The sequence below is a fragment of the Pelophylax lessonae genome, assembly GCF_965119305.1.
Source record: "Pelophylax lessonae genome assembly, chromosome: 2".
Taxonomy (NCBI): Eukaryota; Metazoa; Chordata; class Amphibia; order Anura; family Ranidae; genus Pelophylax; species Pelophylax lessonae.
The window spans coordinates 612822211-612847588 of record NC_138769.1 but is presented as its reverse complement, the minus strand read 5'-3'; the positions used below and the strand labels follow the sequence as shown (position 1 = coordinate 612847588).

At 44.8% G+C, this 25378-nt stretch overlaps 1 protein-coding gene across 1 annotated transcript in view; it reads right to left on the bottom strand.

The window, feature by feature from the left end:
- The window catches only part of DDX10 (DEAD-box helicase 10), a 498989-nt gene that overhangs the window by 401702 nt on the left and 71909 nt on the right, over positions 1-25378 (bottom strand). The window contains exons 10-13 of the mRNA XM_082244266.1: positions 23922-24023; positions 21746-21833; positions 19116-19204; positions 4570-4943 (exon numbers count right to left, since the gene is read on the bottom strand). Coding sequence (XP_082100392.1) covers positions 4570-4943; positions 19116-19204; positions 21746-21833; positions 23922-24023 — 653 coding nt within the window. The remainder of the gene's footprint in view (positions 1-4569; positions 4944-19115; positions 19205-21745; positions 21834-23921; positions 24024-25378) is intronic.

Below are 25378 nucleotides of genomic sequence, written 5' to 3'. Positions count from 1 at the left end.
ATACCAGATGAAGTACCTGCAACTGCAGAAATAGGCTCAGAGTCTGAATCCGAGGTTTCAGATAATAAGGGGTTAGGCGGGGGTCGCTTTCTTGCGCCCTGTCCCTGACAAGCCACTTCCACCCGGGACACAAAAGTTTCCATAATGGCTGACAGAGATTCAATTGTCAATGGGGTGTTGGAGGATCCCGCAGACCCCTCGAGGGGATCCGGAGGAGATACATGAGTGGCAGGGTCCATGTTAATACAGGACACTTTTGCCAGCAATAAACAAAAAAACTTTTTTTTTTTTTTTTTTTTTGTGTGTCTCCCCCTAGCGCAATAGCGCCCCTCAGAGTACCTGCTTCTCGATCCCAGAGAGAGAGAGAGGGACCCCCAAGGCTCACCAACCGATGCAGTGCAGTTTCCAACAAACTGCAGCCAGCGTCTGTCTTACACAGACTGGAAGGAGCTGTTTGCTTTTTCCCGGGCAGAAGGCGTGGCTCCGCCCCCTGTGTACGCCTTCCGGCGTTCCCAGCCCTCCACGAGGAAGCTGGGCTCACAAAACATGGCCGCCCCCATAGAAGAGACATAAGACTCCAAAAACATGGCGGCCGGCGTGACCTGAGGACATACATGCATTCGGTCTACGGCAAAATGGCGGCGGACCGCCGATATCGTCTTCCCAGCACATCCACCTGCACTCTGCTGAGAGGTGACATATGGATCTACAGAGATACACTGCACATAAGGTAGGATTATACCTCCTATGTTTGCTGTAATGTTACAGTCTGCTGGGTAGAGTGTTAGCTCTTGAACCAAGTCCACTTCCCACAAACACATGCTGTATTACAAGGGGGACTTGTAAGTGTCAGATATATACTGACCATATATGGAGGGGCCCATAATATATACTGCCTCATAAATGAGGAAAAAAGGGAACGTTTTACTCACCATACCGAACCGACAGGCACCCTCTCTTCATAATACCCTCTCCACCGAGGTGGGGGTTTGTGGACGCCTCGACTCTCTGGTCCTGGCGTCCAAGCGAGCTTTTAACTCGCAAAGTCAGTCCCTTTACTGGGACTCCGTCGCGGCCGACTCAGCGCACTGGTCTGCACGCGCTTTTAGGCAGAAACCGGGGTGACCACTGGATCTCACATCCAGCCCGTCGCCCGGCCCCGCATACTTACTTGAATATGTCGCGGCCGACCAAGCGCAATGCCTGGTCTGCACGCGCTCGTAGGCCGGCTGGGGTGACCACAAGTGTCGCCCAGTCCGGCATTTTTGCTTGAAGATCTCACAGGAAAAAAAAAAAAAAACACTGGAGAAAACTACCTAAAAAATGTCTTTTTCTTAAAGAAAAAAAGTCTTGCCAGGACCAAAAGATCCCAGCAAGGAACTTAGGTCCTTACTCCTGACTAGACAGAAAAAAACTGATTCCCTGTAGCAGAGAGAGGGAGGATATACCCTCAGGGACTGCCCCCTAGGGTGGAGCCAGAACGTTTTGTCATTCTGCCTAGTCCTACTCCTGCGGAGACAACATAACCCAGCTCTTGAGAATCAAGAAGACTACGTCTGTCAATGAGCGATAGAGAAAAAAGAACCCCCATTCCCCTGTGCTCGCACGCAAAGGCGAACGCACGGATGAGTCACACATGCACACAGAGTTCATCCCACAAATGTGAGGTATCACTGCGAACATCAGATCGATCATGGACTGTAATTCTAGCACCAGACCTCCTGTGTAATTTTAAAGTGGTAACCTGTAAAGGCTTTTAAAGCGCCTCCTATGGATAGTAACATTTACGCCATTTGCTGTCGTTACACGGGCTTTTGCAGTTTTAAACGGGACATGTTTGGTACTTATTTACTTGGTGTAACATCTTTTATATTTTACCAGAAAACTCGGTTATGTGTTGTGTTTTTATTAAAATTCAAAAAAGTGTATTTTTTCCCAAAAATTGCATTTGAAAAAACACTGCGCAAATACCGTGTGACATAAAAAATTGCAAAACCCATAATTTTATTCTCTAGAGAGTTCTAGGGAATTTTCTAGCAGAAATAAGAAAACATTAAAGGTTTAAGTTACCAAAAAAAAGCCAATTTTGTTTTTAAAAGCCCCAGACATTCCTAAAACACCTCTGCCTCTTTTTAAAAAATGTGCACACCCGTCCGTGCAGGTCTTCCATGTGGAAAAATGCCGCTGATCGGCTCTCCTATCCTCACATGCTGTCAGTGGGGCTTTGGAAAAAGGAGATTGAGCTCTGCAGTCACTTTTGCAACAGTTGTTTTCTTATTCCAGGTCACAATCCTGCACAATGTCCTTTTTTTCTCTTTCATATTGACTAGTGACCGCACTTATTCGACGATATCTTTCCCGGAAATTGTATAGGTTGTCATAACCTTTAACAGCTTTCGGCCCTCCTGCGCGAACCACCGTAGGTATACGTCGGTCGCACACTGCAGCTAGGGGGCGAGCGAGCGCGCCGCGCTCCCGCCCCCACTCGTCAGCGGGGACTCCGATGCATGGGGCCGGCAGCTCCGATTGCCCCCCGCTGAGAGAGAAGAACAGTCATCGGTTTTAAACACAGCAGACCGTTGTTCTCTCTGGAATGATCACAGAGCGCCTGTGATCCTTCTATATAGGAACACAGGTCTCTGTGATCATTTCACAAGCCCCATCCCCATACAGTTAGAAACACGCCGCTAGGTACACATTTAACCCTTTGATCTTGACCTTCCCTGCCAATGGCATTATTACAGTAACAGTGCATATTTTTAGAACTGATGACTGTAGTAATGTCACTGGTACCCCCAAAAGTGTCAGCTAGGGGTTGATCTGTCTACCGCAATGTCGCAGTACCGCAAAAAAAAATAAAAAAAAAAAAAAAAAAAAAATCGCAGATCGCCGCCATTGCTAGTAAAAAAAAAAAAAAAATAAATAAAAATGACAAGTCTTTGCCATAGTTAGTAGACGCAATATGTTTTGCACAAGCCAATCAAAACACGCTTATTGTTTTTTTTTTTTTTTTTTTTTTTTTTTTACCAAAAATATGTAGCAGACAACAAATTGGTCTGCTAAAATGTTAAAAAATTTTGATTTTTAAATTTTTTTTTTTGGGAATGTAATATAGCAGAATGTGAAAATTATTGTTTTTTTTTTTTTCAGAATGGTCGCTCTATTTTTGTTTATAGCGCGAAAAAAAAAAAAATCGCAGAGGTGATCAAATACCCCAAAAAAACACTCTTATTTGTGGGGAAAAAAACGGACATCAATTTTTTTTGGGTAAAGCGTCACACGACCGCGCAAATGTCCATTAAAGTAACGCAGTACCGAAACACAAAAAATGGCCTGGTCATTAAGGGGGAAAATCCTTCCGGTACAGAAGTGGTTAATACTGTACTTTGCGACACCGCAAATAAATTGGCAACTTGAGTCACAGAGGCACGAGCTAAACAGGCACCAACAATTTGCTCCTTTGAAAATCCGTAAGCTCTGACATGACTATTACTCACACAGCAAATAAGGGAGTCTTCCCACAGCGAATAAGTGAGTCTTCCCACCTCATAACACAGCGAAAGCAAAAAGAACGTTACATCACTTCCGTTTTCAACGCAAAACATGTCGTCACTTTTACACCTACAAATCATGTAGTGTTTCCATATTTTTGTCCAACTTCTGTAAGCCGTGAGAAAAACTCCAGGAAAAATAAATACTGTCCAAATACAAGAGGCGTGTGTATTGTTAGTTGAATCTTTCTGTGCTTTGTCTATTTCTTTCACCCATGTACAGAAATCCGTCACGAAACCAACTCTGTACTTTGCCTCAGCACAGAAGTTTCCTCCAATTAAGACTAGTCACTGGAGTTCTCTCTACTTGTGTAGGGAGACTGGTCTTGTATCCACCCCCTTCCTCCAATTAAGACTAGTCACTGGAGTTCTCTCTACTTGTGTAGGGAGACTGGTCTTGTATCCACCCCCTTCCTCCAATTAAGACTAGTCACTGGAGTTCTCTCTACTTGTGTAGGGAGACTGGTCTTGTATCCACTCCCTTCCTCTAATTAAGACTAGTCACTGGAGTTCTCTCTACTTGTGTAGGGAGACTGGTCTTGTATCCACCCCCTTCCTCTAGGCTTTTACAGGAAGCGTGTACTTGGTGGACTTGCTGGTCCCCTACCACAGTTCTGCTCCCTGCACAGACTATATACAGCTCAGTAATGATGCCACAACTACTTTCACATCTAAAAAGTATCATCTGAGTTTGCAAAGGCATTTGTCACTCAGAGCAAATTTATATTCTTAGCTGATATCGAGAAAATATTTAAATGAAAGGTTTTAAGGCTCAAGTTTAGCTTAAATAACAAAATAATGTACACCAATGACTTTTTGTGTAATATTCTGCGATGTGAGTGGAGACAACCTCCTGTATCTCTGTCTGGATATGAATGAACAAACAATAAATTGCAGTCATTTGGTGAATATATGTATCCTAAAAATTCAATAAAAAGGGTTTTGGAAAACAAATCACAAAAGCCAAATGGTATACTCTATCGAGAACAAAGTAAATTCAGGCATGAAATATTGGAACTTACTGGTGCCGCCTCGCCTTCATTCACCCCAAACACATCTCGTCTCTTCACAGTAAAAATCTCCACATCTCGGCAGTCATCGTCATCATCTTCCTCATTTGTAAAAAGAAATGTGGACTGGTCTTTGGCCTTTAATCTCTCACTAGCCTCTTCATCCTCTGAGCTGTCTTCTCCTTCACTGGAGGGGACATTCCTCTCCCCATCCATTTCCACAGGTGTCTTACCGCCAAGCTGAGCTTTAAAGTGCTTGATTTCCTCATCACTATCAGTACCCGGTTCTGCTGGCTTTTCCTTTAGTCCTGGCACCAAAGGCTGAGAATTCTGTGCTTTCTGGAGGAAACGGACTCTGGGGGCAACGGCAAGACCCAATGACCTGGATAATGACAAAATACTCATTCTAAGTACAAAACAATACACAATCTTCTTAATAAGGTCACATATCTATTAGTAATAGCATTTCAATGCCCTGTTCTGAGGGAACGTTAAAGGATAAGTCCCTAGAAAAAAATGGTGGAACATGTAACTGCCATTCCCTGTCCCACTGCCTCTAGTGACAGCGAGCCAGGGGTCTTCTCCCCAAACTCACTATCACAAGTGTCCCAACCAGCCATGTCATTCATTCACAGAGTTCTGTGAATGAACGAACTACAAATACCGACAGCCTTAGCAGCTGTCACCTTGTAGTTCTCAATGAACTACCAGGGCGCTGTTGGGCACTCTAGGTAGTTCATTGTTTCTTCCTGTCAGTGTGCAACTGCCTGCCCGTACAAGCAGACAGCTAACAGACAGAATAGTTCATATTCCCGTTGCACACCTTCCTGGATATAGGCACATCATTTGTGGGTGCTGCAGTGATCACCAGCTGGATACTGGATCACAGATACATACATATTCGCTAGCACACCAAGGATCTTGCACAGCAGTCCGAAGAAACTTTTTATGGCAAAAGGATTACATTAGGATAGGTGAAACGTGTCGGAGTCACGCAGGAACCCTTCATCAGGCATATGAGCTTACACAGAAAGTCTGCAGAAGTCCTGCATTGCACACACCATCGGCTAATCGCGGGTGCAATGCTTTGCAGGCCCCTAGTAAAAAAATAAATAAAAATAAAATAATAATAAATGTGCATTTGTTTTTACAAAGGTAAAACTCATCCTTTAACCTACATCCTACCCTTTGACAAATATCTCCCAACTCTTTCACGGTTCCCAGCTAACAGGCCAGGATGTCACTGACAGCTCTGATCCTCATTAACAATCATGAACCTGAGTGGTTCCTGATCATGTAATCACGATTTCTGTCAGTGCAGCAAGTCATAGAAAATGTATTTAATTGTGACAAAGATTACATCTTCAATGCTTTAGTTGGTGGCTCTGCCTGCTGGTCTCAAGGACAACAGTTTCAATATATCACAGGGACGTTAAGCGATAGAGAAACTACCTGACAGGTTTCTATTTCTGTCTGTGATCCTAACAAATTTCAACTCTCCGCCAGTATCTCCAAAACCTGCCTGCTCATTAGACAGTAAATCCAACAGAGAGAATAATGGAATTTTTGTAAAATCTTAGCTGTAAAATTCCTTTCTCTGAGTCCTCCGACAGTCACCGCCGCCTCTAAGTCATCACTGTTGGGTATTGACTTCCGCTCCGCAGGAGTAGCTAGGCATAAAGTCAAAAGAACAAAGGCATTTGCATATACACACCCATGGGGCTGTCCCATCTGGTCAATACCTCCTTGCAGTGACCACTCCCAACTCAGTTTGGTAGCATAGCAGTAGGTAATAAGAACACAACCCCAAAAGAGGGGCGGGGGCGACGACTGTCGGAGGACTCCGAGAAAGGAATTTTACAGGTAAGATTTTACAAAAATTCAGTTTTCTCTTACGTCTTCCGACAGTCGCCGCCGCCTCTAAGTCATCACTGTTGGGATGTCCCAAAGCAGTATAGACATGAGGGGTGGGAGACGCAACCGTAGAGAAGGCAACGCAGTACCCACAGCAGAGAAAGGAATCTTACATGCACCGTAAGAGAACCTTCTGGGCAAAGAAAAAACAATGCTCAACAGGAGCAACAGCCCAGGAAAGCAAATACCAACAGCCAGGGACCCATAAAAAAACAACAAGGGTCCTTTATGGCACTGCCGCACTGAGAAATTGCGGCCAAAGGAAGCATCAGCTGATGCCAGAACATCTACTTTGTAGAACTTGGAAAAAGTGTGCACCGACGACCAAGTCGCAGCCTTGCACACCTGGGCCGAGGCCTGATGCCAATAGGCCCAGGACGCACTCGCAGATCTGGTAGTGCGCGCCTTAACAGGGAAGGGTGGAACCCGTTCCTTCAAGGCGTAAGCCTGTTCAATGGTCTTTCTGATCCATTTGGCAATAGTCGCTGCAGATGCAGCCATGCCCTTCCGAGGTCCCTCAGGAAGGACAAAGAGGGAATCCGTCTTCCGAAAGGATTCCATAGACGACAGGTAAACCCTGATCGCTCTGACAACGTCCAAAAAATGTAGAGCAACCTCCTTAGGATGCTTAGGCTTCGTACAAAGCGAAGGCAGGACAATGTCCTCATTAATGTGGAACTCAGAGACCACCTTAGGAAGAAAGGAGGGATGCGGACGCAAGACTACCTGATCCCGGTGAATCACCAAGTACGGAGAACAGCAAGATAACGCTGCCAGTTCTGACACCCTGCGAGCCGAAGTGATCGCCACCAAAAAGGCAACCTTCTTAGACAGCAGAGGCAACGATATATCCCGAATGTTTTCAAAGGGAGCACGCTGTAACAGGGATAGAACCAAGTTCAAGTTCCATGGAGGTAAGGGCTCCTTCCTGGGAGGAGCCAAATGTTGCACACCTTGAATGAAGGTGCGAACCAGAGAATGAGACGCCACAGGGCGTTAGAAAAGAATAGCCAGTGCGGACACCTGGCCCTTGATCGTGGCCAGCGGCAGGCGCTGGTCCACACCAGACTGGAGGAAGGCCAACACTCTCGACACAGAGTACGAGCGAGGGGAGAACCCCCTGGACTCACACCAGGCGAAATAAGCCTTCCAGGTACGGTAATAGATTTTACCAGAGGAGGTTTTCCTAGCCTTGACAAGGGTAGGAATGACCTCAGAGGAGAGACCCCTGTCCCTCAGGATCTGGGTCTCAACAGCCAGGCCGTTAAAGCCAGTGACTGTAAAGCAGGATGGAAGATCAGGGCCCTGAGACAGGAGATCTTCCCGCAGAGGCAGTCGCCACGCAGGCACCACTGCCAGGTGAACAATGTCGGCGTACCAGGACCGGCGTGGCCAGTCCGGAGCCACCAGAATCACCAGGTGCGTTTCCGAGGCTAACCTGCGGAGGAACCTGGATAGCAACTGAATCAGAGGAAAGGCATACATCAGACGATACTGATGCCACGGGGCCACTAACGCATCCGAGGCGTCCGCCAGCGGATCGCGCGTTCTTGCCACGAACCTTTCCACCTTTTGGTTTAGCCGAGATGTGAACAGATCCACGTCCGGGGATCCACACTTCGCACACAGCATTTGGAAGACCTCCGGGTGTAGGGACCATTCCCCCTGGTCCAGGGTCTGGCGGCTCAGATAGTCAGGCTGCCAATTCTCCACACCCAGAACGTGAACTGATGAGATCGCCGGGACATGAGTCTCGGCCCAAGTCAGAATGTCGGTCACCTCCCGGGCCGCCCGAGCACTCCTGGTGCCCCCTTGGTGGTTGATGTAAGCCACCGCGGTAGCATTTTCCGTCTGTACCCGGACAGGACGGCCCTGCAGACGGTCCGACCACTGGAAAAGACAGTTTTATCGCACGCAATTCCAGCACATTTATCGGGAGGGAGGACTCCTCCTCCGACCAAGTGCCCTGGGCAAACAAGTTGCCCAGGACTCCACCCCAGCCCGACAGGCTGGCATCCGTGGTAATCACCGCCCACACCAACGGACGGAAGGACTTGCCTTCCGCCACCGACAGGGAGCGGAGCCACCACAGAAGAGCCAATCTGGTCTGACTCCTCAAGGAGACCCTCAGATCCAGGGACTGAGGCAGTCTGTCCCACCTGGCCAGGATCTCTGCCTGGAGAGCCCGCATGTGAAACTGAGCAAAGGGTATCGCCTCGAAAGCCGACACCATCAACCCCAGGCCCCGCATACAGGTCCTGAGTGACGAGAACGGGTTGTCCCTGAGGGACCTGAGCTCGTCCTGCAAGGTGCGGAGCTTGTCCTCCGGCAAGAACACCTTTGCCTGAGCAGAGTCCAGAATCATTCCCAGATAGGGAAGACGAACCGATGGAGACAACGTCGACTTCTGAACGTTGATGGTCCATCCGAACTCCTGGAGCGTCTGCACCGTGGTGGACAGATTGTGCACAAGGTCCTGGCTGGCACGTAGAAGTAGATCGTCCAGGTAACCCAAGACCGCAATGCCCTGTGCCCTTAGCAGGCCCAGAACCAGCGCCAACACCTTGGTAAAAACCCTTGGTGCCGAAGCGAGACCGAAAGGTAACGCCACAAACTGGTAGTGGTCCTCCGCGATAGCAAACCGAAGGTACCGCTGATGACCCTCGAAAATGGGGACGTGCAGGTACGCATCTTTTAGATCTATCGAGGCCAGGAATTCCCCTGGGCTCAGGGAGGCCACCACCGAGCGGAGAGACTCCATACGGAACTTTCGAACGCGCACGAAGCGGTTCAGCACTTTCAGGTCCAGAATAGGACGCACTTTGCCCTCCTTTCTGGGCACAGTGAACAGATTTGAATAAAACCCCCGAAACCTGTCCCGATGAGGCACCGGGACAATCCCCCCCTGAGCAAGAAGGTCCTGCACCGCTTGGTGTAGGTCCTGCAGACGCCCCGGAGGCAAATGAAAATTTGAGGGAAAGAATCTGTCCGCCGGCCGGGAAAGGAATTAGATCTTGTACTCCAATCGAACGATTTCCAGAACCCACCTGTCCGAGATCCGGAGCAGCCAAGGTTGGAGGAAACCGCGCAAACGTCCCCCCACCCCTGAAATGGGTGAGGGCGCCCCTTCAGGCAGAGGCGGACTGACCCGCCGAACCGGCATTGCCTGACTTCTGCTTACCCGCCCAGGGCTTCTTTTGGTTGCCCTGGGCCTTGAAGGGCTTGCCCTTGGATTGGTTCCGAAAGGCACGAAAGGACCCCTGAGTTGATCTAGGCGCAGAACCCCGCATGCCCCGAAAGGACTTGTTCTTCGGGTTCTGGGGCAGCAAAGTGCTCTTGCCCCCCGTGACGCCTTTCACCAGGGTATCCAACGCCTCGCCAAAAAGGCGAGAGCCAGCATAGGGAAAATCAGCAACTGTTTTCCGCGAGGACTGGTCAGCTGACCAGCTCTTCAGCCAGATCAGTCGTCGGTTAAGTACCGAGACACTAGACAGGCGTGCGACTAAAAGGGCCTCATTCAAGGCCGCATCACACAAATACATGATTCCTTGGTGAATTTGATCCACCATTTCCAGCCGGGCAGACGGAACATCATCAGACACGAGGTTGCTCCTAAGTACCTTAGTCCAATCAGCCACCGCCTGAGCCACCAAAACAGACGTGAAAATGGGTCTGAGCAATGAACCCCGCCACCGTATAGGAATGGCGGGCTAGAGACTCCAACCGCTGGTCCGTGGGATCCCGGAAAACCGGGGTATCCTCCAAAAGGAACCAAGGTAGCCTTGTTTAACACGGTCACAGTGTGATCTACCTGTGGAGGCACACACCATCGTGATTCCGTAGCCGGCGCAAAGGGATAAAGCAATTTGAACCGGCTAGGTACCAGAAATGGACGTTTTAACGTGCGCCACATTTCAGTAACAGTGTAATGAAACTCAGCTGGGCAGGGAAAAACCTGCGCCGACTTGCGGGTCCTGTGCGTCCCAAACGAGGACACAACACCCGGAGGACTGGGCTCATCCTCCAAATGTAGTGTTTCCTTAACAGAAACAATTAACTCATGCATGGTCGTACGCTCTTCAGGCGACCCAGGGGAGGAGGTATCAACCCCTTCCACCTCTGCCTCCCCCTCAGACCCCAGCAGGTCCAAGGATGAGCGAGACCCTGAAAAGGGCACGCTCGCAGCTGCAGCAGCCATATCACCATCTGAATCAGAGGAGAGAGACAATCTGGGCCTCTTTTTAGCAGCACGTTCAGCCATCAGCAATTCCATATTTGACACCAAAGTCGCCACTACAGCGGCCAAATCAGGTCTCAGAGGGGCCACAGGAGAACTGGGGACCCCCACCAGAGCTGGGGGGAATTTGCTGTCCTGAGAATCCATTGCTCAAGGTTACAAAACAACAGTGCAAGAAAGTTCGTACTGCCCCTTTAAGATCGCTGCGGAGTGCGCAGTCCACTGCTACAGCTACAGTGACCAAGACCCCCAAACAGGAGAAGAAAAAAACTGAGCCAGAAGCAACAATACAGAAAGATATTGAGAGCGATAACCTGCAGAGCCCCGCAGAGTGTTGCCACCGATGTCCTGCTTCAGAGGAAAAGGAAGTGCTGCTAGAGTAGGCTAAACTTATAGGCTGCATGACTCAGGGAAAATGGCTGCCCCATAGGATTGCATGTAAGGCTCCGCCAAAATGGCTGCCGGACATGCGGTCGGAGCGATCGTTCTGCTACCGCAAAATGGCGGCGGATGGCGCTAAAACAGCATGTAGTATTGCTCATAGAGAAGCCAAACATGCCTGCCCATACCTAAAATGGCAGACCGCGCGGACTTACCCCGCTGCGGCCGCCACACACACACACACACAGTCTGCACCCCCAACAAGCCCGAAGTGACACAGGGAAGGGGACCCCCAAAAACATACAGCACCGCATGCACAAGCGATCCCCGCAGGCATCAGGGAGTCACACAGGCACAGACACGGGGGACACACAGCAACACAGGACTGCCACCCCAGACAGAGGCCCCACACACAAGTACTTACCTGTACCAGATGGCGTGGGGTGCCTCTATAAACGGAAAGCCGCTGTCCTCATCTGACAGGGAGTGCCGTTAGCCAGGGACATGACACTGCAGCATCGCAGATGTGTCCTGTGAGGTAGCCACCTCACGGCTGCATCCCTGCTGCGAGCAGGGATGGGTCGTTCATAGTGCCAGGACGAACCACGGCTGAACGCTCGATGGCAGGCTGGGGGTCCATCTGACCCTCTGCCCTGGAGAACCAGGGCGGTCAGTCCGAATCCCAGCACTGCATGATCCATCTTCATCCGAAGATCCGACTAAAAACTAAAAGCTGACAAAATAAACAGCTAGTAAAGTAAGAAAAAACTGACATTTTCAAAGAAAATCAAATAAAAGATTAGTTAGGCTGAGACTGTAGCCTCAGCACAGGGAATCCTAACTACTCCTGACGCTAGGCAGAAAAACTGAGTTGGGAGTGGTCACTGCAGGGGGGTATTGACCAGATGGGACAGCCCCCATGGGTGTGTATATGCAAATGCCTTTGTTTGTTTTGACTAAGTCTTTATGCCTAGCTACTCCTGCGGAGCGGAAGTCAATACCCAACAGTGATGACTTAGAGGCGGCGGCGACTGTCGGAGGACGTAAGAGAAATGCGGATTTATTGTACTGTGAGCAAGATGGAGGCTGTAAGATGATCAGAAAACTGCAAAACTGAACCAGGACAATGGGGTGCCACCTACCTGCCAAGAGTGGCTACACAGAATTCTAAATCCTTTAGAAGGTAAAACATATATAAAATATACAGACACATACTATATTCAAATGTATTTCAATTGTGTATTTATCCATTTGCTTGCTTAGAGTTCCATTTTCAGGAGAAGAGCGTTTCCTACCCTTCTGTGAGAAACGCATCTACTAGTCCTGAATTGCACCCCACACACACCATCATTCACAGTATGGCCCAGTCTCACTAACATCAATGGAAGGCCCCTCTGCTGTCCATGGATATGGCCATTAGATGTCAGTCAGTTCTATGTCACAGATCCTGAAGTTACCCTCCTATGTACTCTTGTAAAGTCCATAAAAGAGAAAAGAAGCAACATACCTAACCTGCAAGTCTCAACTCTTTTTCTCCATAATGTCCCTATAGAAGAAAAAGCTGCACTGCTTACTCATCTAGTGTTCCTGCTGTGAAAGACATTTTAAATTCACAGCTAACCTCCTTTGCAATATACTTTTCTGCCACATACTCACATTCATTAGACCTTGTAAGAAACTAGCCAGTCTATGCACTGCTTACAATTGTAATACTATTGTGGATCTATAACATTTCCAAGACAAAGTTTACACGAGTGCTACCATAATAACCAACCAGGTTATAACTGAAAATGTGAATATAAGGAAGAGAATGGTTAAAACCCAACTTGTCCAAGTTCCTTCTCTGTCTAAAGAAGTGTTTCTCAACCTTTTTTCAGTCAAGGCACCCTTTAACCTCTTCCCGCCTACACTAAAGCTGAACGACAACTACAGCGCGGTCTTACATTGCCGGGAGGGCACCCATGGACGTCCTCCTGTAAACACGCTGGCAATGAAAGCTGATCACGATGTAAACACAAGCCATGTATTGGCATTCCTTTCCTCACGCTGACAGCATAAGAGGAGAGCCGATAACCAGCTTGTGTGAAAAGGACATCTACACTGATAATCAGGTCACCCTTTATCAGTACAGTGCCCACCAGTGCTGCCAATCAGTGCCTCCTCATCAGTGTCACCTATCAGTGCTGCCTATCTGTGCCATCTACCAGTGCTGCCTATCAGTGGCCATCAGTGTCACCTACCAGTGCTGCCTATCAGTGTCACCTACCAGTGCTGCCTATCCGTGACCATCAGTGCCACCTATCAATCATCAGCACACATCAGTGAAAGAGAAAAAATGCCTGTCTGTAAAATTTTATAACAAACTATGAAAAACGTTTTGTTTTTTTTTGTTTTTCAAAAATTTGGGTACTTTTTTCTTCGTTTGTTTAAATAAAAAAAAAAACTGTGGTGATTAAATACCACCAAAAGAAAGCTCTATTTGTGTGAAAAAATGTTATAAAGGTTTCATATGGCTACGGTATAGCATGACCGCGCAATTGTTATTCAAGTGTGACAATGCTGAAAGATGAAAATTGGCCTGGGTAGGAAGGGGGTAAAACTGCCCAGTACACAAGTGGTTAAAATGATGAAAATTACTGGAAACCGTGAAAAAAAGTGCACAAATTAAGTGAAGCTACAACCACTAATAGAAGATATCTCTTCTAATATCAAAACTGTAAATAAAAGTTTTGTGCTAAAAGACAGAAAAAAAATTATTTCCCCATAACTAAGATGCCCTTGGAGAACGTCCTTTTGATGAGGAAACGCGGCTTCCTAGTGACGTCATCACGTACCGCAAGTGAACCGGGACTACAATCTGATTATCAGCTGGGATTTCTTAGGCATGCGCATTGTTCAATTACTATCACTATTATGTAAGTGTAATTTTAACATAATAAATCTATTTTTAGCGTATACCATGAGGAGCTTTTATCCTTTTGTTTCTACATGGCTTTGAGCAAAGATCGATCTGGAGAAGGCTACTCTGCTGGGTATAGACAACCATCCAAGTTTTCCATGAAGGAAAAGTGTCACTGACACTGGTCAATAATACTGAGCTTATTGCTGACCGCTCTGACTAAGGGGTCTGGTAACTGTGGACTGTGGTCTGGTAAGCTCACACCTTTATCATTTCTTGAATGTTGGTAGATGCTATTGGCACATTTTGGTAACTAAGAAGACTTTGGAATGATGCACGTTTAATACGGGACTTTCTTTGGTTTTGAGATTTTCCATGGACACTTTTTACACTTTTAAATTAATGTCTGTTTTCAATATCAGGGTGGCAACAGTGGTGTAGTGGTTAGCACTTTCACCTAGCAGCAAGAGGGTCGCTGGTTCAAATCCCAACCACGACACTACCTGCCTGGAGTTTGCATGTTCTCCCTGAGCCTGCGTGGGTTTCCTCCGGGTACTCCGGTTTCCTCCCACACTCCAAAGACATGCTGGTAGGTTAATTGGATCCTGTATAAAATTGGCCCTACTATGTATGTATGAATGTGAGTTAGGGACCTTAGATTGTAAGCTCCTTGAGGGCAGGGACTGATGTGAATGTGCAATGTATATGTAAAGCGCTGCGTAAATTGACAGCGCTATACAAGTACCTGAAATAAATAAATAAATATCTGCATTATATCCAATTTGTTCACAGGTTAATAAGTTATGGAGAAACAAATGTTACCCTTTAAAATAATGCATACTCTCGAGGCACCCCATTCTAAAAAGTAAAAATAAACTAAATCATAGTTTTACATAACACAGCATCACCACACACGTAGGTCACCCAATGTGATTTTTTTCTTCCAATACACCTTTGCACCCTGGTACTGACTAGCATTGCAATGTGTCTCTCCCTCGCTGAGCTAATATGACCCCAGTGCTGACGGAGAGGGGCAAACAAGCATGCTGTGTGGGGGCCCGACGTCCTCCCTATCAACCGAGGAGGTCATTGGTTGTTAGGACGCCAGAGGTTGGAAAGTTGCAAAGGTGCACAAATAGAACCTGTGTCTTTGTGTAAGTAAAAGGTAAGCTTGATCCACCTGTTGACTTGTGTACACTTTTTGGGTGATTTTTAGGCATTTTGCCAAGGCAACCCTGAGGAAACCTGAAGGAACCCTGGTTTAAAAAGGCTTCTCTACAGGAAGTAAGAAGAAATCTCTCCAAAACAGTAAATCCTCTCAGACACTGTCACTTGAACAAGTGTCCCCATTAGATTTAACCTCTATTCCTGTTCTGGTGACAGCTCAAATTTTGGATGTGCCACCATTTTTAGTCCCAGTAATAACCAGTCCCCAAAACAAATAGAGAGGGTAAAACTCAAAAGAGGACACAGAGATAGTAAACGTTTCCTCACTTCCCAAAATAAAAACTGCAACCTTTTTTTGTTAATGGTGAGGATAAGGAAACGTTCCTGTGTTACCCATGAAGGATAATCAGATTCCGCTCAGAAGCTGGAAATTTGCTGGTTACTACAGGCAACGTAACACCCTTTCCTTTCCAGCAATCTGCAAACAATAATAGAACAACAAGATATCTTTTTTTTTTTTTTGTAATCAAAAGTACCCTTTGTGAAACCGAAATGTCCCCAAATGATAAGCGAGGGCCAGACTCAGACCTAGCTGGGTTGTTGCAGCTGAACGAAGACACGAAGCTGGCAGCAAGGGCACAGTAGTGTACTGTGTGATTAAGGGCATCCCTCCTGGCTCAGGAGGTTACCCTGCTGCACTACATAATTAAAGATTAAACTGTTCTAATCACAAGTTACATTCTGTTCCTCTAACCAGATGGCCCATGTGTGTGGTTGCTTCCGTGTGACATTTAGGTCGCAAAGTAGTCCTTCTGAGTCATTCTGTCTTCGCACAGCATGAACGCTACAGCTGTTCCATGCAAAAACTAAATCACTAAAAATACTACACTGGCCATACATGTGCAGTACTTTCAACCCATAAAGCTGAACATTTAAAGCAAATTTTAACCCTAGGTTCACATCTATGCTGTTGTGGTCGATGCAGTTATCAGGTACGTTATTGAACATGCGTTTTTGCATGTTTTGGGTTTGGTTTTTTTTCTCTTAAACTGTGCATAGTCCTTAACATCCGATGTTCCTGCTGACAGCTGAATGTAAAAACAAGAATTGTTTTTTAACAAACTGTGTATAGCTGGTTTTTAAGGAAGCCGGCTGCCACGTCTTTAACAACCGATGAGTCATCAGCTGTCAGGGGGATTACCCGCTAACAGCTGAATATAAAAAAAAAAAAAAAAAGAATTGGCGGGAAAAAAAAAAAACACGCCCTAGGCCCCCCTGCTCCCAATCCATACCAGGCCCATCAGGTCTGGAATGGATTTCGAGAGGAACCCCATGCCTAAATTAAAAAAAAAAACAAAAAACACAATGTCCCAGGATCCAACGTCAATCAATTTTCACCGCCACCACCACCACCACCGACCTGAAAAAACAACAAAAAAAAAAAACGGTCTACTACTGCCAAAGGCTCCCGCCATCTGCCAGTTCTTAAATAACTAAGGGATGGAGGTCAGCCGCTGATGTCACCAGTTGACCCCCCCCCCCCTCTTTTTTCAAGGGAGCAAAAGAAATTTCATGGCCAGATGTGGGCTACTCTGATTATTTCTTCATCAATTAAGCAGGTAAAAGGTCTGGAGTTTTTGTATTTGGAACCTATTGCTGTGAACCTACATTGTGTGTTCAAATGTGGATGATCGCACGATCCTCTCTATGGTAAAGAAAAACCTATTCACAACACGTGGCGTATCAAAGTCAAGGTCTACAATCAAGAGAAAACTTCAGAGCAAATAAAGAGGGTTCACCACAAGGTGCAAACCATTCATAAGCCTAAACAAAGAAAAGCCAGATTAGACTTTGCCAAAAAAGCATCTAAAAAGCCAGACCAATTATGGAAAAGCATTCTTTGGAGAGATGAAACAAAGATTATTCTGTACCAGAATGACAAGAGGAAAAGAGTGTGAAGAAGGCTTGGATCAGCTCTTGATCCAAAGCACACAACGTCATCTGTAAAACATGGTGTACGCAGTGTGATGGCATGGGCATGCATGGCTTTTATTGGCACTGGGTCATTGGTGTTCATTGATGATGTGACACAAGCAGTCGCATGAATTCTGCAGTGTTTAGAGATAATACTGTGAGCCCAGATTCAGCCAAATGCAGCAAACTTGATTGGACTGAAAGTCTGCACTTCAAATTAATTTGGATTGTTTCCTTTTAATTCTATTCTGGTGGCATACAGAGGCAAAAGTATGAAAATTGTGCCCGTGTCCAAATATATATGGACATAATCATACCTAATTTATCTCCATGTTTGATAGATATTTACAGTATATATAGGTAAGCCCTTTTATAGACTTACCTATAGGTAAAAAATCATACATGAGAGTTTACTTCCACTTTAAGGAAAAACACTCCTTAAAGTGGAAGTAAACTCTCATGTATGATTTTTAAGCCTATAATAAGGCTTACCTATATGTACTGTAAATATTTCCTAAACGTGGAGATACATTAGATAAGGTAAACAGAGGGCAGGTAAGACATGAAGCACTGTAGGTAAAAATACTTGATTTTTTTTTTTTTAAATGATAAAAGGATTTCTATTTATGTAACTATACCTTTGTATATTGTGGCCTGCGGGTTATTTTTCATGCGGATTAGCAAAGTATTTAACCACTTGCCGACCGCCGCCCGACTATATACGGCGGCGGTCAGCCCCTCCCAGGAAAAGTGACGTACCGGTACCTCCCTGGCCTGGGAGCGAATAGGGTGCGAGGGCGCGCTCGGGTAGAGAGGGAGAAAGGCAGGCGGCTAATGTAAACAAAGCCGCCTGTCATTCTCCCCTGTGTAAAAGCACAGATCACTCGGTCCTGCTATGTAGGACCGTTGATCTGTGCTTTTACATCACAAGCCACATCCCATGACAGTTAGAAACACGCCCCTAGGGACACACTTAACCCCTCCCTCTCCAATAAAGTTAACCCCTTCCCTCCCAGTGTCATTTTTAACAAGCATATGTATAGCACTGATTACTGTAGTAATGTCACTGGTACCCCCAAAAGTGTCAAAAATGTCAGTCAAGGGTCCGATCTGTCCGCCGCAATGTCGCAGTACCGCAAAAAAAAACAAAAAAAAAACGCAGATCGCCGCCATTACGCGTTAAAAAAAAAAAAAAACAACAAAAATGACAAAAATCTTTCCCTTAGTTAGTAAACGCAATAACTTTTGCGCAAACCAATCAAAATACGCTTATTGCGATTTTTTTTTACCAAACATAGGTAGTAGAAAACAAATTGGCCAAAAATTTAAAAAAATTTTGATTTTCAAATTTTTTTGCGGGGGAATTTCATATAAAAAAAAAATGTGAAAAATATTGTTCTTTTTGCAAAATTGTCGCTCTTTTTCTGTTTATAGCGCATGATCAAAAAATCGCACAGGTGATCAAATACCACCAAAAGAAAGCTCTGTTTGTGGGACGTCAAATTCGTTTGGGTACAGCGTCGCACGACCGCGCAATTGCCCGTTAAAGTCACGCAGTGCCGAATCGCAAAATACCCCCTGGTCAGAAAGGGGGTAAAATCTTCCGGGGCTTAAGTGGTTAAAGAATGCAATTTATGGTCAAAATATGAAAATTAATTTTACATTTTAGCAATTTTACCAACAGCAATCGATTTAGTATACTTGATTACAGCAACTAACAACTTTGGTGGATGTCAAAAAAATATTCTGAAGGAATTAGGTGCAAATTTACACTGTATAAAGCTACATTTTTATAGTCTGAAAAGGGAAAGAGCTGAGGGCTGCCACGAAGGAGTATATAATCCATATGTGACTAGAAAATACCAGGTGCTTATCCTTGCAGTAACGCATTAGCCTTACTTCCATTCTATGGCTTTGAATAACTAATTATGGTCACAAATACACCAGCAATCAGGTATGTTTTTCATAGTGGAAATACTTACTGAGCATACTCTGCAAGAGGCAGTTTGGAGACATCAAACACTTCCTTATTCTTCATAAGGTAAACAGAGCGCAGGTAAGACACGAAGCACTGTGGGTAAAAACAATTGATTCATTTAGAAAAGCCTTACTCTGTAGTACATAGCTACAAATACAAGATCATGTCCCTGAGGAGTATACCATTGATATGTCAGGCCACATTCAAACAGGTGCATGCACACGCGCACACAGGCTTTAGTTTGTATAAAAGCAATGTGTACAGCAAGCTTTGACAAAGCATTTGTAGAGCTTTCAGCAAGCTTCAAAATGCTTATTATAAGCCTTTAAGAGCTCTTACCCATGGGCTGGCCAAGCCCGTTCAGTGTAATGCCAAGCATACAACCTATCAAGGATATGAATGGATGTGTACTGCTGTACTTCCATATAGGTCGGTGCAATAGTAAAATGAGTACAGAGTACAGTCTTATGCAAAAAGATGAAAAATACACTAGTATGTAATGCACAGCCATCCATGTCAATGACAGGCTATACGCTGGACCTGGGTTGCCCAAGTGAAGGAAATATGCTGTGCATTATGGTGGACAGGCTCAGTCGACTCGTGTGAAAGAGCCCTTTGAAGCTCTATTCAACACAATTAGGGAATGAAACACAGATCTTAATGGGGTTATTCCACAATAAAAAAAGCCGCTAAAAAGCTTTAGTAAGCTCCAGCACTACTTGCTAGCTGATTTTATAAAGTGACAGTCAGGACTAACATTAAAGTGATATTAAATGTTATTTTTTTTTTTTCTAAATAAAGATGTTATGCTAACCTGCAGAGTTGTCACTTACCTCCTCCTCTGGTGTCCAACTGCTTGCTGGAATTTTGGAAGGGAAGGGCATCCTGGAAATGAATCAATACCTATTTCATCTCAGCTAATTTTTTGGTTGTCCATCCCCCATACACTGAGAATGGTGGGATTATAGGAAGTGGATAAGCCCCAAGCACTCTTTACTCAGCTTGAAACACGAATGGAGATATGCTTTATTTTGCATTTGATGGAATTGATTTGAATTGGCCATTGAGGGCCTCCTGCACCTTTCGCATATATTCTACCTTATAAAAACTTCCTAGCCCTTGCGGAGTCTACGGGCCTGTCAAACAATGCAATAACAGGGGGCAATTATGTTGAGGCAGTGGAGACTCCCAGATCTTTCTGCTATTACATGCCACTCACAAAAAGTGAACTAGAGGAGATATTACAAGTCTGGTGGCCGGAGCAATAGCGGCATAGTGGCCACCAGTCCTACAACTTAAAAATTACAAGGACGAATAAATAATTCAAGTTTTGATTTCTCAGTGCCTGATTAACTATATACAACTACAATGAGCAATTCTGTAAATGTAAAAAAAATTACTTTTACACAAAATGTCACAACATTTCTGCCAGGAATTTAGCTAGAACAGCCTCAACTTAGCTGCCCAAAGCTTGCCAGAAGCTTTCAAACCGCTTTGCAAAGGCTTGCTGTACATATTTACCTTATTTAAGCTGAAGCCTAAAGATGACCATACACTCTGTACAATCTGATTGTACAATGTCCTTTAGTTCGAATATCAACTATGCAGTGCAAGGTGCCTGATTTGATACACATTGAATAAATCGGTTTTGGTGGGTTCTTTAGTCCTTTAAAGCCAAACTCCAGCCAAAACATTGTATTCAGTTTTGGAAACCGCAAAGAAAGGTTAGAGCATCTCTCAGGACTTTAGTGCCATTTGGTTCCTAATTGTAAAGATTTATTAATTTTTTAAAATTCCTTAACGAGTTTACAGTCAAACAAGTTTTAACTTTTTCATACTCTATACAAACTTTAAATAATTGGCTGGAGTCAAGCTTTAGTACTGAACTTTGTGTGCCGACAAAGGGTCCCCTATTGATAAATTACATAAGAAGCAAATGGAGCTGTACCTTATCTGCATTTCAACTTATTACAACCTAAGAATGCCTGCATTGATTCAGTGACTTGGCACGGACACGTGTGGAAAAATACTTTCTGGGATTCCTGCTACATTATGCAAGGAGGGTCATCACGGTAGCTTGAAAAAAAACGAAAGCTCCAACTCGGCAATGCTGGAAAAACCTAATCAGATCCAATATCCCCCTTTACCAGGAGGCATATAATAACAGAAGATGCCTAATCAAATTTTTGAAAGTATTGGGCGCCATTGGCTGGACACCCAACTCACTGTAACTAATCTGCAAAAACTAATCTCTTTTCCCACCTCGCTTTCCCTCCCTGAAGTGAGAATATCCTGGATCAAATGCAGTTGCCCCAATGCACTACTACTACTACTATGATCTCTAGGTACTATTGCGCTGAATGCCTTTTTCTGCCTTTCCTGCAAGGGTTGAACCCATGGGGTTCGTTTAAAATGATTAAGTCACCTTTTTGTTTTATTTTGGACAAAATTCAGAGTTCTACAAAAAATGTAATAAAAATAAATAAAAATGCCTCACTTTATTTGGATTTGCTGGCTAAAGAGCTTCTAATACTGGTTTAACATTATGTGAGATAGCTAAATATAAACTCATTGATCGTTCTTCAAAAAACTGATTTCCAAGCAAAGCGACTTATCTCGATGTTGCACACATACCCTCTGCGCCCTCTCTTTCATTTCCTGCTCCTGGGCCAAAAACGCTTCCAGCCGCCCTTGTACATCCAACAGCTTTTCAGGGTTAATTCTGAAATACGAAGCAAAGCGAGAACGTATGATAATGAATAAGAGTTATAGAAAAACTGACATAATGCTGTAATTCAGCTGTTCAATCTAATTTACTTTTAATTTGTTTTTCAATTAGTTTATAATGTGTAATCTGCTTTTAGCATATTACAGGGTTTTAATTTTAATAATTGGGGGGAAAAAAGTCTTTAGCTTTAATAATAATGATGAATAATAACACTAAAGTAGTCTGCATTATTCAATCATTAAAATTTGCATTTTAATCTGTTACTAAGCAAGAGGAGGAAGCCATTAAAAGGAAAATATTCCTCATGCAAGCCTCATAACAGGAGACAATAGAGTTGATTTAAGAGACTGGGGCAAAGAGACAGCTACTGGCCATAGCAACTACACTGAGTAGATTACAAATACGATCTGTTCTTTAAAGTGGTTGTAAAGGCTGATGCTTTTTTTTTTATCTATTCATGCATTCTATTATCTTCATGCATTGTATGCAAACCTTCTGTTTGCAGCATCCCCCTTCCCAGCCCTCCCTAATATTTACCTGAGCCCACGCCAATTCAAGCAACGCACACGAGAGCAGCGGCTTCCCCAGGTCTCTCCCTCCTCATTGGCTGGGCCAAGCTCCCAATGCGGTCAGGCAGGGAGCGGAGGGGAGAGGGTGGGGAGCTGCGCACACCGAGGCAGCTCAGGAGCAAGCACGCACGAGTGCCCCCATAGCTTGCTTGCTGGCACTCGGAATGGGGAAGTGGCCAGGAGTGTGGCGGGGGACCCAAGAAAAGAAGGATCGGGGCTGCTCTGTGCAAAACCACTGCACAGAGCAGGTAAGTATAACATACTTGGTATTTTTTTCAAAATAAAACATGAGTCAAGCGTCATTACAAGAAAAAATCTGCCAAACCTTCTCAAAGTGTAGGACAGGCAAAAATATTCTGCAGCTAGACACTGTATTGATTAGTACTCACATGTAGTTCAGAATGCATTCAGTGACATAAGCTCTAAACACAAGTATTATGCGTTCTGTGCGTACAACCTTAAACGCAGAGAGCCCTACCCAGCATGACTGGATGCTACATACAGATGCACACAGGCACACGAATATGCCAGGATCTGACATACGGGGGGTGTAACCGTCCAGTGTGCATGATGCCTTAGTGATGAGGTTAACAACAAATAATAAAGTGGATCCTCACGCTTTTGGGAATGTTGGACCCCCTACCACCTTCCCCTTCCTCTCTTACAAATAGAATATATTTTTTTCTTCTAAATAGCTTTGTGGCGTAAAGCAACACATCGAGAATTCTTGCCTAGGCAAAAATCTCCCTGCCCCCCGCACATGAGCAGATATGCCGCCAGACTCCGATATCAAGGAAGCACTGCAATTACACCATAATGGTGGCGCATAAGGGGTGGGTGGGGGGGGGGGGATGGGTGAAGCCACCAGGGAGATGGACTTCACTTCTGGCAAAGTTCTGTTTTAGACTCCGTTCACATCTAGGCATCCCGGATTGTGGGCAGAATCTATGTGATTCTGCCTGCAATCCTGAATCATCGCAAAAAGTGGGACACGCTTGCGATGCCCATCACTTCCAATGGCACCCCCATTTGTAGCACGATTGTGCCACGATTTGTCGCCCGATGAATCGCAGTAAAATAATGCAAGAGAATCTAAGGATGCCCGTCGCCCAAAAGAAGTTCCGCCGCAATCTGGGATGCCTAGATGTGAATGGAGCCTTAAGAAGTAATGTGGAACACTTTTTAAACAGACACAGTTATCTGAAAAGAACTTCTAAAAGTCAAACTCGGGGAGTTACATATAAATAAAAAAGAAAAGGAAACAGCAGCACTGGGACACAAGGGATGAAAAAGTTAGAAAAAATGTTTTATTTTTTTAAAATGGCAATTGTTTAAATCACACAGGTGATTTAAGCAAACTAATTATCATTTATTTAGGATTTACATCTATTTTATTGCAATACCAGGCTTATCTGCACTTTTCCCGGCCGCTTTTGCATTTGCGTTGTACACCAAGTTTGTTCATCAAGAAAACAAACAGTGGTCAGTGATCCCAGCAGAGATGAATACATACTTGATTTCGTTAATGGGCACTTTTTTCTCCTCCAGCTGTCGGGCCATCCCCTTCACTTCAGACGGCAACAGAACCAGCAAAGCTTCTCCGCCCTCCTTGTACCTGCCGGAACAAAAACACAGCAAGGACACTTAGTAATCGGAGAAAAAGAAGAAATGAATGAAAAGTCCGCAGTCTGCCAGGGAGATGAATAATAGCCAAACAGAGTGGAGCTGGCAGCTGCAAGAGAGCACGAGCTACTCTTTAAATACAAAGTCAAATGCAAGAACACTGAATTAGGCCGCTGTTTCATATTTCTTTAATCCCAATCACAGATGTCTGTTTCTGAAATGTCATGCTCACCCCGGTCCATGGGTTCCCAATGTGCAATGTAATTATATTAAGAGCGCTGGATTAATGGAAAAGCGGGAGGCTTTTGTCTTACACGGAAGAGCAGGTGATATAAAACGCAATCCAAATTATATCATTTACTTTTAGTTTTGGATAAAGTGGGAAAGCTCTAAAATTCCATTCAGACTTTTATTCCGGTCTGTGACCCCACTGGGGAGATTTTCTGCCATTTCCTGCTCCGGTGACATTCTTATAAGTAATGTTAAGCATGGCTCTCCCTGGGGCAAAAAGGCAAAACCAGCAATAACAGCAGAAGATTTATACTTTCTTCGTTCTACTGAAAATGTGCTTTTATTTGTGTCCCCATTAGTGAGATTTCTCAGTATTTACTATCCTGGCAAAAGTGAGGGTGAGATCACCCCAACAGAGACACAGATGGCAATAAAAACCTGACAGACCCTCTTTCTCCCCACCTGTCATTCAAATTATTTTCTTAGCCCATTTAGTGATCATTCACACATTCATCGGGATTGTATACCAATATATTCCTACAGTAATCACCATACATGTATTGCTCTGCTGTCACGGTAGGGTGATTCAGCTCCTGTTGGTGTTGTAACCTTAATAAAAGGTAAATTTATGTGAATGCATATCTGTTAACCTTTTCAATAAAACTATTGCAAATAAAATCAGATAAAGGCTCTAAACATTCCATAATAATGGTGGAAGGCAGTCAGTGTCCTAGTTCCCTGAGCAGCACTATTGATCAGAGCAGTGTGGGTAATTTGAACCATTAAGGGTCCTTTCACACGGGCGTTCCATACATCTGTTTTTCCTCCATCCGTTTGCTGATGAAAAACGGAAATAATATGTCTATGGGCTAGTGAGCGTTAGCGGATGACCATCCGCTGACATCCGTTTTTCGTCCGTTCTGTTAAGTTCCGTTTTTTTTAAATGGAAGAGAACCCTATTTTTCTTCAGTTTTAAAAACGCAACGGACGCAAAAACGGATGTCAGCAGATGTCATCCGCTAAGGTCCACTAGCCCATACACATACATCATGTCCGTTTTTCATCCGCAAACGGATGGATGAAAAACGGACATACGCAACGGACCCTAAAAAGTGA